We start from the raw sequence: 13,792 nt of genomic DNA on the forward strand, positions 1-13,792 counted from the left end.
ATTTAAGGTTCTTGTTTAAAAAAAAAAGAGAAAGAAAGAAAAGAAAAAGACAATTACTAGTTTTAAATACTTTACATTGGATTGAATTGTTTTATATTGTACACAAATTTGAAACTGATATTGTTAGAAAATGCTATATGTATATTTCTAATTGTATTTATTCCATCCATTTAACAATGTAATGCAAATTTCTGATCCTTGAATGTTATTATTATCAACTATTAGGATATAAAGAAATGAAAGCTAGTAGTTAGACATTATCATAGAACTTGTAGTCATATTAGATATGTTTTAAAAATTGAGCAGAGATGTTTTAGACAGGTCATCTTCAAACCCTTCAGAGATCTACAGAATATGGCATTTAAAATGTTTTAATAACTTAGAAAATTTTCCTTTTTTGAGACATGTCGGCTCCTGGCAGTACCAATCTACTTTAGAGAAAATATGGGCATTGAAGAAACTGCATATGGAGTCAACTTTCATTCTGGCAAAAGTTAGCCACTGGACAACAAAGTATCCTCGAATCAACAGGACAAAATGGACAGACAGATCACGAAACAAGGGACTACTGATTCTTGCCAAAACAAGTGTGGTTATGGCTTTATCAAAAGGCATCTTCTGAGGCCAGGACAATATGGCCCCATCCCTGAAGTGGCCTTCGCATCCGGAAAAGGTACGGTGCCCTTTTCTTCGAAGGCAGCTTAACAGGCAGAGGGCCGATGGATTCTGTTGTACAATGGAACAGCAGCTGAAAGCTCATGCCTCTCAAAAGTAGACTGGCATTTAATAGAGGGATGTGGAGAAGAAGGGGATGCTGAGATGAAGCCATATATACACAGCCAAGAAGAATGGACAGCTGAATTAAAAAACTGTCAACAATTTCCAGAATTTAAAATCCTGAATCATGACAGGACACTAGTGGAATTCAGGTGTTTCTGGTACGTGGACTGCTCTCACCCAATGTGAGGTTGAACTCTTGACCTTGTGTACATCCTACTTCACAAATGAGTCTGTCAGATACACTAAGCCTATAGGCTGAAGATGATGCCCCAACACTGCGGAGAAACCTCAGGTGACTGCCCAGGCAGCTGGCTGTTTCTGTCAACTCACAAAATTTTTTGGAAGTTGCTTGCATGCACTTCCTGTTTTTATTTTTGTTAGCTACTATTATTCCCTTCTTGGGTCTCTGAGGGAGTTGAAGATTAGTTAGTTATGGTTGAAGATTAGTTAGTTATAGTTGAAAATTAATTAGGATAGAAAGTGCATTAGATACATCTTGGATTTACCAAAATAGGATAGATAATGGAATTATTTTCTCTGATTTGTCAAATACCTGTTTAGGTATTTATTACTTGTATATATTGTATATAGTTATTGTACTTTTGTATATAGTTTTTCTTTTGTTAGTTATAACCTTTTGCTTTCTTTTTCTTTTTATTAAAATAGAAAAGGGGAAATGTGGTGATAATCTAATTGTACTGAATTATTATTTTGATTGTATGTTAATAAATAAAGTTGTCTGGGAGTCAGAGCTATTAGAGCCATAGCAAGAGTGTGGCGGTGGTGGCACATGCCTTTAATCCCATAGATATCTGTGTGTTCCGGGTCAGAGCTATTAGAGCCATAGCAAGAGTGTGGCGGTGGCGGCACACGCCTTTAATCCCATAAGATCTCTGTGTGTTCAGGGATACAGCCAGCATTGGAGACATATGCCTTTAAGACCTAGGGGGCTGTACATTCAGACAGTGACGAGGCAGTCATGTGTTTGGGTTTACAACCAATGAGAAGGCAGAACAACATACTTTAAAAATACGAACCGACAGGAAGTAGGTCTCTTTTCGCGAAGCTGGGACAGCAGGAGGAAGGGTGAGATTTTAGCTCTGAGCTCTGACTTCTCGGCTTTCTCTTTTACATTGTTTCTGTGTTTCTTATTTAATAAGACGGTTGGTTACATCTACAGGGTTCCATGGGAACTCCCTAATCTCTCTCATGGGTAGTTTCCATGTGTGCTCACTAAGTCCCTCCCACTCAGTGTTCCATCACCATTGTCGCAGCAATGTAATCCCCACTCGGTCCTGGGTTCCAGGTGTATGACACCATCCCCATATGTATGTTCTTAATCTGAATTTAGGTCTCTCTTGCTTCTGTGGTGTGGTGATTTGCTGGAGAATGTCCTTTGTCCTCCACAGGCTCTGGAAATCAAATCCCTGGCTCCCAGCTGTGGCACTATTTGAGCAGGTTTAGAAGGTGTGGCCTTGATGAAGGAATTCTATCATTTGGAAGCAGGCTTTGAAGTTCTACACCCCATTCCCAGTTTGCTCTCTCTGTTTCCTGCCTGTGAGTCAAGGTAAAGTCCATAGCTTCCTGTTGCTGCCCACCATGTCTTTGCTCCACCATCATAAACTACAATCCACTGGAAGTACAAGGCCAAATAAACTCATTCTTACATAAATTGTTTAGGTCATGGTGTTTTTTTTTCCCACCATGTAACTAAGACAACTGGCAAGTAATTGATCCACTGAGCCATATACCTCTCAACCTGCCTCATATATTTAGTGAGTAACTTACAGATTAATAGGAATACATCAGTAAATAATGATCATTTTCTTAAAGTGTGATAAGTGTCAGTGAATTGCTACACAAAATGAGAGGATAATACAGGATTGAGACACTCATCCCAGCCTCAGGTTACTCACTAAGGTACTCAGCCTACTAAGTGAGCTCTGTGTGTGTGTGTGTGTGTGTGTGTGTGTGTGTGTGTGTGTGTGTGTGTGTGGTGTGGAGAGGTTAGGAAACAGAATATGAAGGCTTACTATGATTAAAATCTTCAGGATAGGTTGGCAGGCTAGAAGGCTAGAAACTATGTTTTTTTCTGCAGTTCAAGTCCATAACACATGCTATCAATTCCTTCTTAAAGAGGGATGCTATTGTATTTTTCTGATCGTCACTCAGTTGCATGAGATCCCTCCACATTATTGAGGACATTCATCTTTGAGTTCGCCTTGTTAAAATGTTGGCCATATTAAAAGAAAAATACATTCACAGAGAGCACCCAAAGTAATGTTTGACTAAATATGTCATATGACTAGGCAGTACATTGCCAGATTCATGAAAGCTTTGCTCTGTAGATAATGTATGCTGACATATGAGTCACAAAGGCAACAGTTGTCTATATTATACTTTAGGAATGCACAGTCCAGCTTTGTCTCTTCTAGATTCAATGAAACCAAATGCACAAGTGTCTGAAGGGTGACCTTTTGACTTCAGAAGGCCAAAACTCTATCCTCAGAACATGTGTTCCTGCTATGTGTCCTTTAGAATGTCCCATCCTAGTACCTCCCTGGAAACATATTCTTACCATGCAGAATGTCTACTTTCTCTCTGTGGCTCTCTGACTCTGTCTCTTTCTCTATCTCTGTCTGTCTCTGTCTCTCTCTCTGTCTCTCCATGTCTCTGTGTCTCTGTGTCTGTCTGTGTCTGTCTGTCTGTCTGTCTGTCTGTCTCTCTCTCTCTCTCTCTCTCTCTCTCTCTCTCTCTCTCTCTCTCAATCACCCATTTGCAGATCTATAATAAATTTCTCGCTAAAATCTACCATCTCGGGTCCTTAGATTTCTTTGAATTCTTGAGACAAAAATCTGAAATCTATTAACTCTGGATAGCTTTTCAGGTAGTTGAGTTTTCTGAGACCCTAGCTTCCCAAACTAAGCTCACCAGGAAACCAGAAAATCTGACAAAATATGCAAATTCCCTCATATTATAAGAGTACATTTATGTTTCATGTCTTAGAAATGAATCTACAATTGCACATTGTGAACAACTTTTTGTGTGCAGGTTGTATACATTATTAATGGTTTATAAATAGCTCAACATGTACACATTCATAATTTTTTGTTCAGAGTTACAATTACATTTCAACCTAAATGGAACCTTGGGAGCATGAGAACAACCGTATACAGAGAAACATGATAGTGATTAGAGGTACAGCCTGAGAAAATCTCAGTGACAAGACTGACCACCAACCTAAAGGACCAAGATTAAACTTTGGAATGATTGGCTGCCTCTGTTTTAATTCTCGATAAAGTTTGGTAGCTGGGGGTGGGATGGGAAAGTAGATCTGAGAGATAGTTCTCTGGCTTCCCAGTTTGTCAGATCTTTAAGGGAAAAAAGGCTTAAAAATTCGATTCCTGTCTCAGCTTATGGGCATTTGTAAAGACAGTCATCATAAACCCTGGTGTTCAGGTCACACTTTCTGGGTGGCTTTGTTACATGTTTCACAGCATCAAATTCCACTCCTATTTAACAACATGGAAGATTTAAGATTCCCAAAATAAAGGCTCATCCTTGCCTCATCATTACAGAAATTCTTGTCTATGACCATCTAAATTATCAACTCAGCATCAGAACAGCAGTAAAGGCCCATCATGGAAAAGCTTCTAGTCAAGAAAGTAGAATCACTGGCCTTGGTGGAGCCCAATATTTCAACGAGCTGGGTCAAACACAGAGCCCAGGCACCACCTGGAAGAAGGGAGGTTCACTTTAAGCTGTGCTATAGAGGAAGCTGAAATACTTATCCCTCTATGGAAATTTTGTGATTTTCCTTCCAACAGTTCCCATGCTCTAGCTCAGTCCCTACAAGACAAGCAGCCATGACACTCAGCTGAGCCTTTCCACCAAAGACCCAGCTTCTTTCTTCTCTCCTGTCTCTTTCTATGAGATGCTGACCAGATGTCACATATGCTTCTTCTGGTCCACTGGGCTGTCCTCACCCATTCTCTGAATTTCTCCTCCCCCCATATGGCTTTCTGCCATGATATGGCTTATCCCTATGCTTCCTTAATTCAAGAAGCATATTTGTTTCTTTTCTTCTCCATTCTCCTTCTCTGAGCAGCTGCTGAGATGTACAACTTTGATCTTTCCTAAGTGGTTTTTTCTTTTTAGCTATAATAAAACTCTCCTAGTGATTTCCTTTGACTTTATTCTTAAATTCTTTAATTAATTAAATTAGGAGCCCCAAGAGAGGAATCCTGATTTCTCCAGGATCATCAAGACACAGGTCCCAAGATCTAGTTCCTTCATGACTACAGCACCAAATCAGCAAGTCATAAGATCAACTACACCTTCTTTACTCATCAATTGATAAACTATCAAACAATAAACCCCAAGAGGCAGGGTTCAAAAACACAGTTCTGAATGAATAAAGCCTTCTAAGTTCTTATATGTATGTTACTTTGGAAAGTTTAATTTTTGTGTGCTATTGTAATATATACATTTTAATTTCAAAGTATGTTTTAATGTAACAGGAAAAAGCTTAAATGTGAACACTGAAATAAAAATATGTGATTCAGATGTATATTGTGTTTAAATGCACAATCCATTTATAGAAAAAATCTTTACATTTCTAAGAATTTAGTAACTTAATATCTTGATTTTAGATTATGATTTGTTTTAGCATTTCTTTATAGATTTCTCCATTCTTCAGACTTTCAACAATAATCATTTATTAATTTTATAATAAAAATCAAAATGTTGATTAAGGTAAAGATATATGCAATACAGAATTCCAGTCAATGTTTCAGGGATATGGATTATGACTGGGCCAGAGGGCATTCATGGTCCTAGCTGGTGGATAGCTGCTTGGTTTACTACCTGCAGCAAGTCATGAAATTCTGAAATTCTCTTTCTTCCATACAAGATGGAGATTTTTTAAAAGCTATTTGCTTAGATTTTTCTGGTGGAATTAACAGAGATGGTATTTGTAAGCTCCAGTTAAACTCCCTAAAATATCTGCTCTCAGTTGTTGGCAGCCTTCCAACTCCTGGATACATGAGACACCTGTTACTCAGCAGTAAGCATTTGTCTCCTTCACTTTCTCTTGTAGCCACAACATCTCTTTTTGGAAAGCAATTATCAGGAGAATTTGCATCTAAAAACCTTAGAAATCTTAGAAAAAGTACATTTAGTAAATTAGAATTTCTGAGGCTAGTCTAAAATTCTGCATATATATTTTTTTCACTTAGAAACTATGTGTGAGTTACATTTTGAAAAGAATCAGGACACATTGTCAAACCCAATCCTAGACTAAGTTGTTGAGTAGAACTAGGTCACTACAACCAAGAGCAGCAAAGAGCACAATTGCTATTCCTGCTCCAGGGCAACTACAAAGTAGCTAACAGACAGCCACTCTTCACTAGATGAAGTACTGTGGAAACACACCAACACACAAGAAAGGCCACAACAACAACACGGCCTACCTAGCACTCTCTTCGGCCAGTGTCCGGTTCTTGGCATTCAGTAGGGAAAATGGCTGAACAGTCTGTGTCATCACTCTCTGCTGTGGCTCCACTGCATTCTGCCTACAGCATCGCATGGCTGCGTCCCTAAGCTGACTGTCACATGACCAGCCATGGTGTCATTCTGCCTACAGCATCACATGGCTGTGTCCCTAAGCTGACTGTCGCATGACCAGCCATGGTGTCATTTCTTGCATATCCTTAGTGCCTTGGGCGCTATCTGTCTAGAAAGAGCTCTATAAGCAGGCTGCACCACTGAAGAGCCTAGAGTACAAATACTCCATGACATATGAGAGGCCTGACTCTGTTGCTTCATTACAGGGTACATCTGGCATCTCTGAGAACCAGGGCTTGAAGTAAACTGTGAGTGTGTGTGTGTGTGTGTGTGTGTGTGTGTGTGTGTGAGAGAGAGAGAGAGAGAGAGAGAGAGAGAGAGAGAGAGAGAGAGAGAGAGAGAGAGGGAGAGGGAGAGGGAGGGAGGGAGAGAGAGGGAGAGGGAGAGGTGCCAACAGTTAATGACCATCATTCACAGAAGGACTACTGGCAAAGCTAAATGCTTAAAAACCTACCACATCAATGTTAGGGAAGGTGGAATTGTATTACAGAATAAACTAACCATGAAATGCCACTTTAAAACATGTATTTTACTTGTGGGGACGGCATATGTGTACCAGTGTGAATCTGTGGAAATCAGAAGACAACATGTAGGAATCTTGTTGGAGTCAGTTCTCTCCTCCTAATGTGGGGTCCAGGGATTGATCTCAGATCACTGGGCTTGGCACCAAGGGCTTTTACCTGCTCAAACTCAGATGCCATTTCTAAACCTATGCAATTAATTTATAAAGAAGTTACATGCTCTCAGGATATTCCATAGAAATCATTCTCTCTGATGAAGATGAAGATGATGATGATGAGATGATGATGATGGTGATTCACAAGGGAACTACAATTCCCAGAAAAAGAGGCTATACCTATATTGAATGTTATACAAAGCTAATTGATTGTAATTTTGGTGATTGGGGACAAGCCAAAATGTTGCAGATCCAGTGTACATTTACCTTGAGAAATCTTGGCCTACTGAACAGTAACTTATTGCCCAGCTCTGTGTATAACACAACATTCCTGTGACTGTCTGGCAAGTACTCTTGAAATATTTGTAGTGGCCCCTATATTTCATGAACCTAAAGTCTAAGAATGTCATCGGATAGCATGTGAGGCTTAGAGCAGAGACGTTCAGCTTTCCTGAAATCTTCCCACCTGATGTTTGACTAGCATATATAGAAATATCTTGATTTACAAAGTTATCATGAAACTGTTAGCATGATGGAACATGGAATTTGTGATAACCTATATCTATGTTCTCAGGCCACTGTGCATCACTTCTGTTTGGTTCTTGAAAAAACCATCTCTTTCTCCTTTTGAGGTGAGGGCTGTATTTCAGGTATTTACTTGCTGCTCCAACACACCTGATTATCTACTATCCTTACAGCTTCTTGGTGTAATCCATTTCATGGATGAACTATTGAAGCTCAAGAAGGTAGGACTCACCCAGATGCATAGTCCAGAGAACCAGCTATGAACGAATTTTCCCCTTTGTAAATCAGGACTTCCCACTAACTTTTACGTTTTGTTTCTTGTTTGTTTATTTATTTTGTTCTTATCTCCTTTTCTTATTGTTGTTGAGTTTTAACAGAGAAGATGACCTTGGCAAGCCCCACAGAGAACAGTGGGTGATTCATCCTTGTTTCAGGGAATAGTGTCACAACCATTACCCAGCTCCCTCTACCCTTTTTCTTGAAAATAACTAGGCTAATTCCGAATATTTGTGAAGGCAGCATCCTTCTCCCACTGAAGCTAGTCCTGTAAGATTTTACTCACTCAGGTGTCCCTTTCTAGAAACTCCCTTCCATCTCACGAGCAGTTGCGCAGACTAAGCATGCTTGGAAATCATGGCCCTTACCAGTGATATTGCAGTACACCTGGAGAGGTCCCAGCGGCCCGCTGCCATCAGAGTCAACATAGAAGAAGCCAGCTTTGTTTCCTCGGTGTCTGTACACCTCACAGGATTGCTCATAGATGGCTGGAAAGACAGAAAGGCAAACTTTACTTGGCTCTGAATATCCCTCTGCAGGGGTCAGTAATTCATACTTAAGCCTCCTTCTCATGCTTCTTCTATTCCCTTCCTGTACAGCCCCAAAGCCTTTACAGCCCAGTGTTGTGGTACTTCATGAACTTATGCCCATTATAGTTTCATTTCTGTTGCTGTGATAAAATACCTGGACAAGAAAGCAACATAAGGGAGAAAGGGCTTATTTTTCCTCAGTTTTAAGTTGCCGTCTATCACTGTGGGGAAATCACAGTTACTGGAACTTGAAGTAGCCAGTCATATCACATTCACAGCTAAGGACACAGAGAAACAAATGCACATTTGTCTAATTGCTGGCTTGCTTTCACAAGGCTTACCTTCTCCATTCAAATAGTTCAGAAACTATGCTGCTTGGGCTATTGTCAACTGGACACAGCTGGAGTCATTTTGGAAAACAGAACCTCAAAGGAGAAAATGCCCTCAAGTGACTGGAGTGTAGGGAACTCTACTGGGCATTTTACTTATTAATGATTGATGTGGAAGGGTGTAGCTCAGTGGAGGCAATGCCACCCTTCAGACTATTGTCCTGTGTGGCATAAGAAAGCAGGATGAGCAAGCCATGTTAGCAAGACCATGAGCAGTATGACTCCATTGCCTCCCTTCAATTCCTGCTTCCAGGTTCCTGCCTTGAGTTCCTTCCCTGACTCCCCTTCATTATAAATTGTGACTATAACCTGAAATAAGTCTTTTCTTTATGTCTTTATGATAGCAATAGAAACCTAACTAAAACAAGGATCCCCTGTCTAGAGAATGGTGCCATCCACAGTGGACTATATCTTCCCACACCAATTAAGATAATCCTACAAACATGTCCTCAGACCAGCTCAGTATAGACAACCCCTCCTTGAAACTCTCTTCTCAGGGTATTCAAGTTGTGTCATGTTTACAGTTAAAGATAGCAATCACACACCATTACTTTTATAATTTATTCATTCATTCTTCTAGGCCCATCTCAGGGGTACAGCTATCCCAAAATCTCCCCTCCTGTCTGTCCCTGGTGTTGGCTGATTTACATGCTGCCCCTATGCCTCTACAGTGGACTAAGCTAGGACCATCAACACACTGGTCTACCTTCTATAACGTGCTAAAGGACCTCTAAGAATCATGGCTATGTGTCATGGGACATTGCATCACAGCGTCTAGCAACATCTCTAAGCAGCATCATGGTTCAACATATATTTTGCTAGTGAATTTGAAATTCACATATGCTGTTATGTCTTTTTAAAATATGAGGACACTGTCTTGGGGTGTGTGTGTGTGTGTGTGTGTGTGTGTGTGTGTGTGTGTGTGTACAAGCATTTGTGTGTTTGTGTGATGCCAATAGTCAACTTCAGAGGTTGTTTCTAACTAGTAACCACTTTGGTTTCCCCTTGCCTATTTGGCTAGGATGCCTGGCTATTGAGCCTCTAGAATCTGCCTATCAACACCTCAACATGAGCCTTACAAATGTGCACACCATGCCTGCTTTTACATGTTCTGGGGATCATATCAGGTCCTCATGCTTGCAAAGCAAGCACTGTACCAACTGAGATATCCTCCAGCCAAAAGGAACATTCTCTTACATTTATATATGCCAAGTTTAGGAAAGTAACTGATATAATATTGTATCCAGTTCAATCCATCTTCACCTAACAATTGCTGTCTAATTTATAGATGTATGTCAACAAGCATGGTTTCACCAAAGGACAGAGACATAAATAAGACCATCAGCTGTGTCCTCATGCTCATAAGCCAGGGCAGGCACTGTTCTTGCATGCTCATACAAGAACAGGAAGAGGTCACAGGGGTCACTTAATTTGGAGCTTTAACAGAGCTATAGACTTGATAAGGATTAATCTCATTAAACCAACGCTAACAGATTTGGAAGAATGCAAAGGTGATGTCTTAAAAGATACATTAACCATCTTAGGCATAAGAATTTATATTTAATACTTCACACAAAATCCTGTGTTTCTGAGAAGCATGTGTGCATTGAATTATGTCACCTAACCATGCTTAAAACACTTCAGTGGATCCTAACATCATTCAAGATAGAGTACAAGCTTGTCACCCTAGCTGACTTCTGCCCCTGTGACTAATGTCCCATCCCAGGAATATGAAGCTGCCGTTCGTCATGATCAACTGTGAGGGGAGCTTCAAATAATTCATTTCCAGTCAAGTTCTAAAGCCTGAGAGAGTTGGAATTCTTTATACTTTAGAGTGAATTCAAGGTTATACTTATATTCACTCAACTCTCTCTGGTATTCATGTACACTTTCTGAAGCAGAGGTAAATAAGAGTGTCATGGTATGTGCCCTAAACACTGGACACAAAATGCATCATATACACTTCCTAACACCTGATATCTCCATTGGTAAAGTGCTGGCCTGAAGAATACGAACTTCTGAATCTATGTCATGCACTTTGGTGTGCATCCACACATGTGAATGTCAACTAGTATGAGTAGTCATCTCCAAACACACCTACAGTCATAGGAGGACAAACCCATGAAAGACGTTGCCACTGTTGTTTTCTCATGAGCATGAAAGAAAAATAGCATCCAGTCAGCATGTGAGCATTTGCTTGACTGCTGAGAACTCTGAACCAGTGAGTGGTGGCATTTGCTGCTAAGCCCGATGACATGAGTCTGGTCCCTGGTACTTACATGGTGGAAGAAGAGAACAAGCTGCTACATGTTCTCCCCTACCCTCCAAATTTTTCTGTAGTACACACTCAATCACATAAATACAGTCATATAAGTGCATATGTGTGTGGACACATACTCATACACACATGCACACACACCAACACAATAAAATTGTAAATATTTCACAAAGAACATGAACTCTAGAAATGAACTGGGTAACTGTTTGCAGTATGGCCACAACTAGTACCTGTGTTACTTTGGGAAAGTGACTTTACCCTTTCTGGCCATTCCTAAGGTTATTCCCAGGATGGACACTTCCTGGTATTCAGATACTCATGCTTGTCTTAGTTAATTTTCTCATTGCTGTTACAAAACACCTGACCAAAACAATCTAAAGGAGCTATCTCTGGCTCACAGTTAAACTGGATACAGGCCATATTGGAGGAGAAGACAAGGCAGTTGGTGGAGGAGCCAAGATTAGATTCCTAGAAAACAGTGGAGACCATATTTGAAGCTCCTGGATTGCTCCCTGAGGTAGAAGCCACTGGCCTCCTCAGGAGAAAATCTGATGGAAAAATCCTACCTGAGAGATCTTAGGAGCCTCTGCTGCATGGCATGAAGAAGGTGAGCAAAGCTTCACAGTGATTGAGGAGGGGCTGGCAATCTACTTTTATGTTTTCAGACAAAGCTATGTTTTTCATAAAACTCACATTTTCAATTTCACTTGTAGAATTGGATGCCACTTTCAGTTTCTATAGGTTTGGGATAATTTTACATTGTAAATTCGTTGTCTCTTAGGTTATATTTGTGTTTGTGTGTATGTGTGTGTGTGTGTGTTTCTATCTGTCTGTCTGTCTGCATTTTTCACACCAGTGTGCTCCATGCCTTAGTTAAGATTTCTGTTGCTGTGATAAAACACCACGACCAAAAGCAACTTTGGAAGGAAAGGGTTTATTTCATCTTGTGCTTGTAGTTCACAATCCAGGGAAGTTAGGGCGGGATCTTAAGGCAGGAACCTGGAGTCAAAAACTGATAGAGAGGCCATGAAGAAATATTGCTTACTGGCTCGCTCCTCATGGCTTGTCCTGGCTGCTTTATTATACCATTCTGTACCATCTACCATTAGATAGCACCACCTACAATGGGCTGCCCATGTCGAATTTTTTTCAAGAAAATGCCCTACAGGATTGCTTATAGAGTATTCCTAAGGAGGCATTCTCACAAGGAGTCCCCTCCTCTAAGATGACTCTAGCCTGGTTCCAGTTGACAAATCCTAGCCAGCACAGTATTCTGAGGTTTGCATATGAAGGTCAGAGGACCAACTCAGGTGTCTGTTCTCATCTCTCTCCTTGGTTGATCCAGGGTCCCTTGTTTTTCCACTGCATAAGCCACAGGCTTACTGGCCTTGACAGTCCAGAGTAGAAACACTCTCTGGCTTTTATGTGGGTCCTGGAGATTTTAATTCAGTCCTTTATGGCAAATGCACTATTACCCACTGAACTATCTCTATAGCTTCAGGTTCTGCGACTTCAATATAAGGATTTACCTCTGCAGATCTGCTACTTTCTCTCTGGCTTTCATCTATGCACTCTAAACCCTTCAACCTTTTCCTGCTCTTATTGCATGTGCTTGCTTTTTTTTGTTTTGTTTTACCATCTTGATTTTTATTTGTTTGTTTTGTTTGTTGGTTGTTATTTTGTTTTTCAAGACAGCTTTTCTCTATAGCCCTGACTGTCCTGGAACTTGCTCTGTAGACTAGGCTGGCCTTAAGCTAACAGAGATCCACCCTCCTCTGTCTGACTCCAGAGTGCTGGAATTAAAGGCGTGCGCCAACGCCGCCGCCGCCGCCGCCGCCGCCGCCGCCCAGCCTTTTTAAATATTGTTGTTGTCTTTGTTTTACTGAGTGTGTATTTAATTATTTTTTTGCCATTATAAGTTTAAAGCATTGCTGAAACTTTAGTTGAGTTGTGTCAAATTAGGTCAAGCATGCCTTATATTTCTAGCATTCCTTTTTCTGTATAAGTTTAATTTAGCATGCCCCAGAGCACATGTGACACAAGACTGGGAATGCACAAAGATGTACTTACAGTGTCTTTTGAGAATAGGACAGAGCACAGGGCACAGTCTTGCAGACTGTACATTTTGTTGAATATTCTGATACAGGTGAGAAATACATGAGGTAAAAATTAGCTAAGACATTTAGGGTAAAAAGACCCCAAAGAAAAAGAGCCCATTTCTTCTTTGGCTAAAAGCCAGATATGTCTCTTTGCCTCTTGGTAGCCTCATTTTTGCCAGAGGCCAGAGATGCCAGCTCCTCTTCAGAGGGGGTATTAGAGAAGTAATCAAGACTCATTTAGGGAAATACTCAGAGCTCTGTAAGCTTGTGGTCAGCCTGTTCTACATGGGGAACCCAAGGCCAGCTGATGCTACACAATAAGACTCTCTTTCAAAAAACCAAACCAAACCAAACAAACACAAAAGGAGAATAGAACATTTGGCCTGGATGGAACTTAACACTAGTTGGGCCAGGTCAATCACATAACCTTGGGACTGAGTGAACCTTAAAATATGCTAAGGAGAGAGAAGGAATAAGTGTCCCTATAATGAGATACTTCACAGAATTGGTGTTTCTGATGAAGTCCCCATGAACTGAGTCAACATCAGGTTCAATTGCATGTGGCCCCTTCTCTGAATCCTTATTTAGTGTTGCTCAGATGACTAGGAACCCAT

At 40.5% G+C, this 13,792-nt stretch overlaps 1 protein-coding gene across 1 annotated transcript in view; it reads right to left on the reverse strand.

Moving 5' to 3' along the window:
• Positions 1-13,792, reverse strand: part of LOC102910446 (contactin-associated protein like 5-1) — a 925,656-nt gene that overhangs the window by 298,355 nt on the left and 613,509 nt on the right. The window contains exon 12 of the mRNA XM_076547182.1: positions 8,251-8,370. Within this exon, the coding sequence (XP_076403297.1) occupies positions 8,251-8,370 (120 nt within the window). The remainder of the gene's footprint in view (positions 1-8,250; positions 8,371-13,792) is intronic.

This window comes from Peromyscus maniculatus, chromosome 11, assembly GCF_049852395.1.
Source record: "Peromyscus maniculatus bairdii isolate BWxNUB_F1_BW_parent chromosome 11, HU_Pman_BW_mat_3.1, whole genome shotgun sequence".
Classification (NCBI taxonomy): domain Eukaryota; kingdom Metazoa; phylum Chordata; class Mammalia; order Rodentia; family Cricetidae; genus Peromyscus; species Peromyscus maniculatus.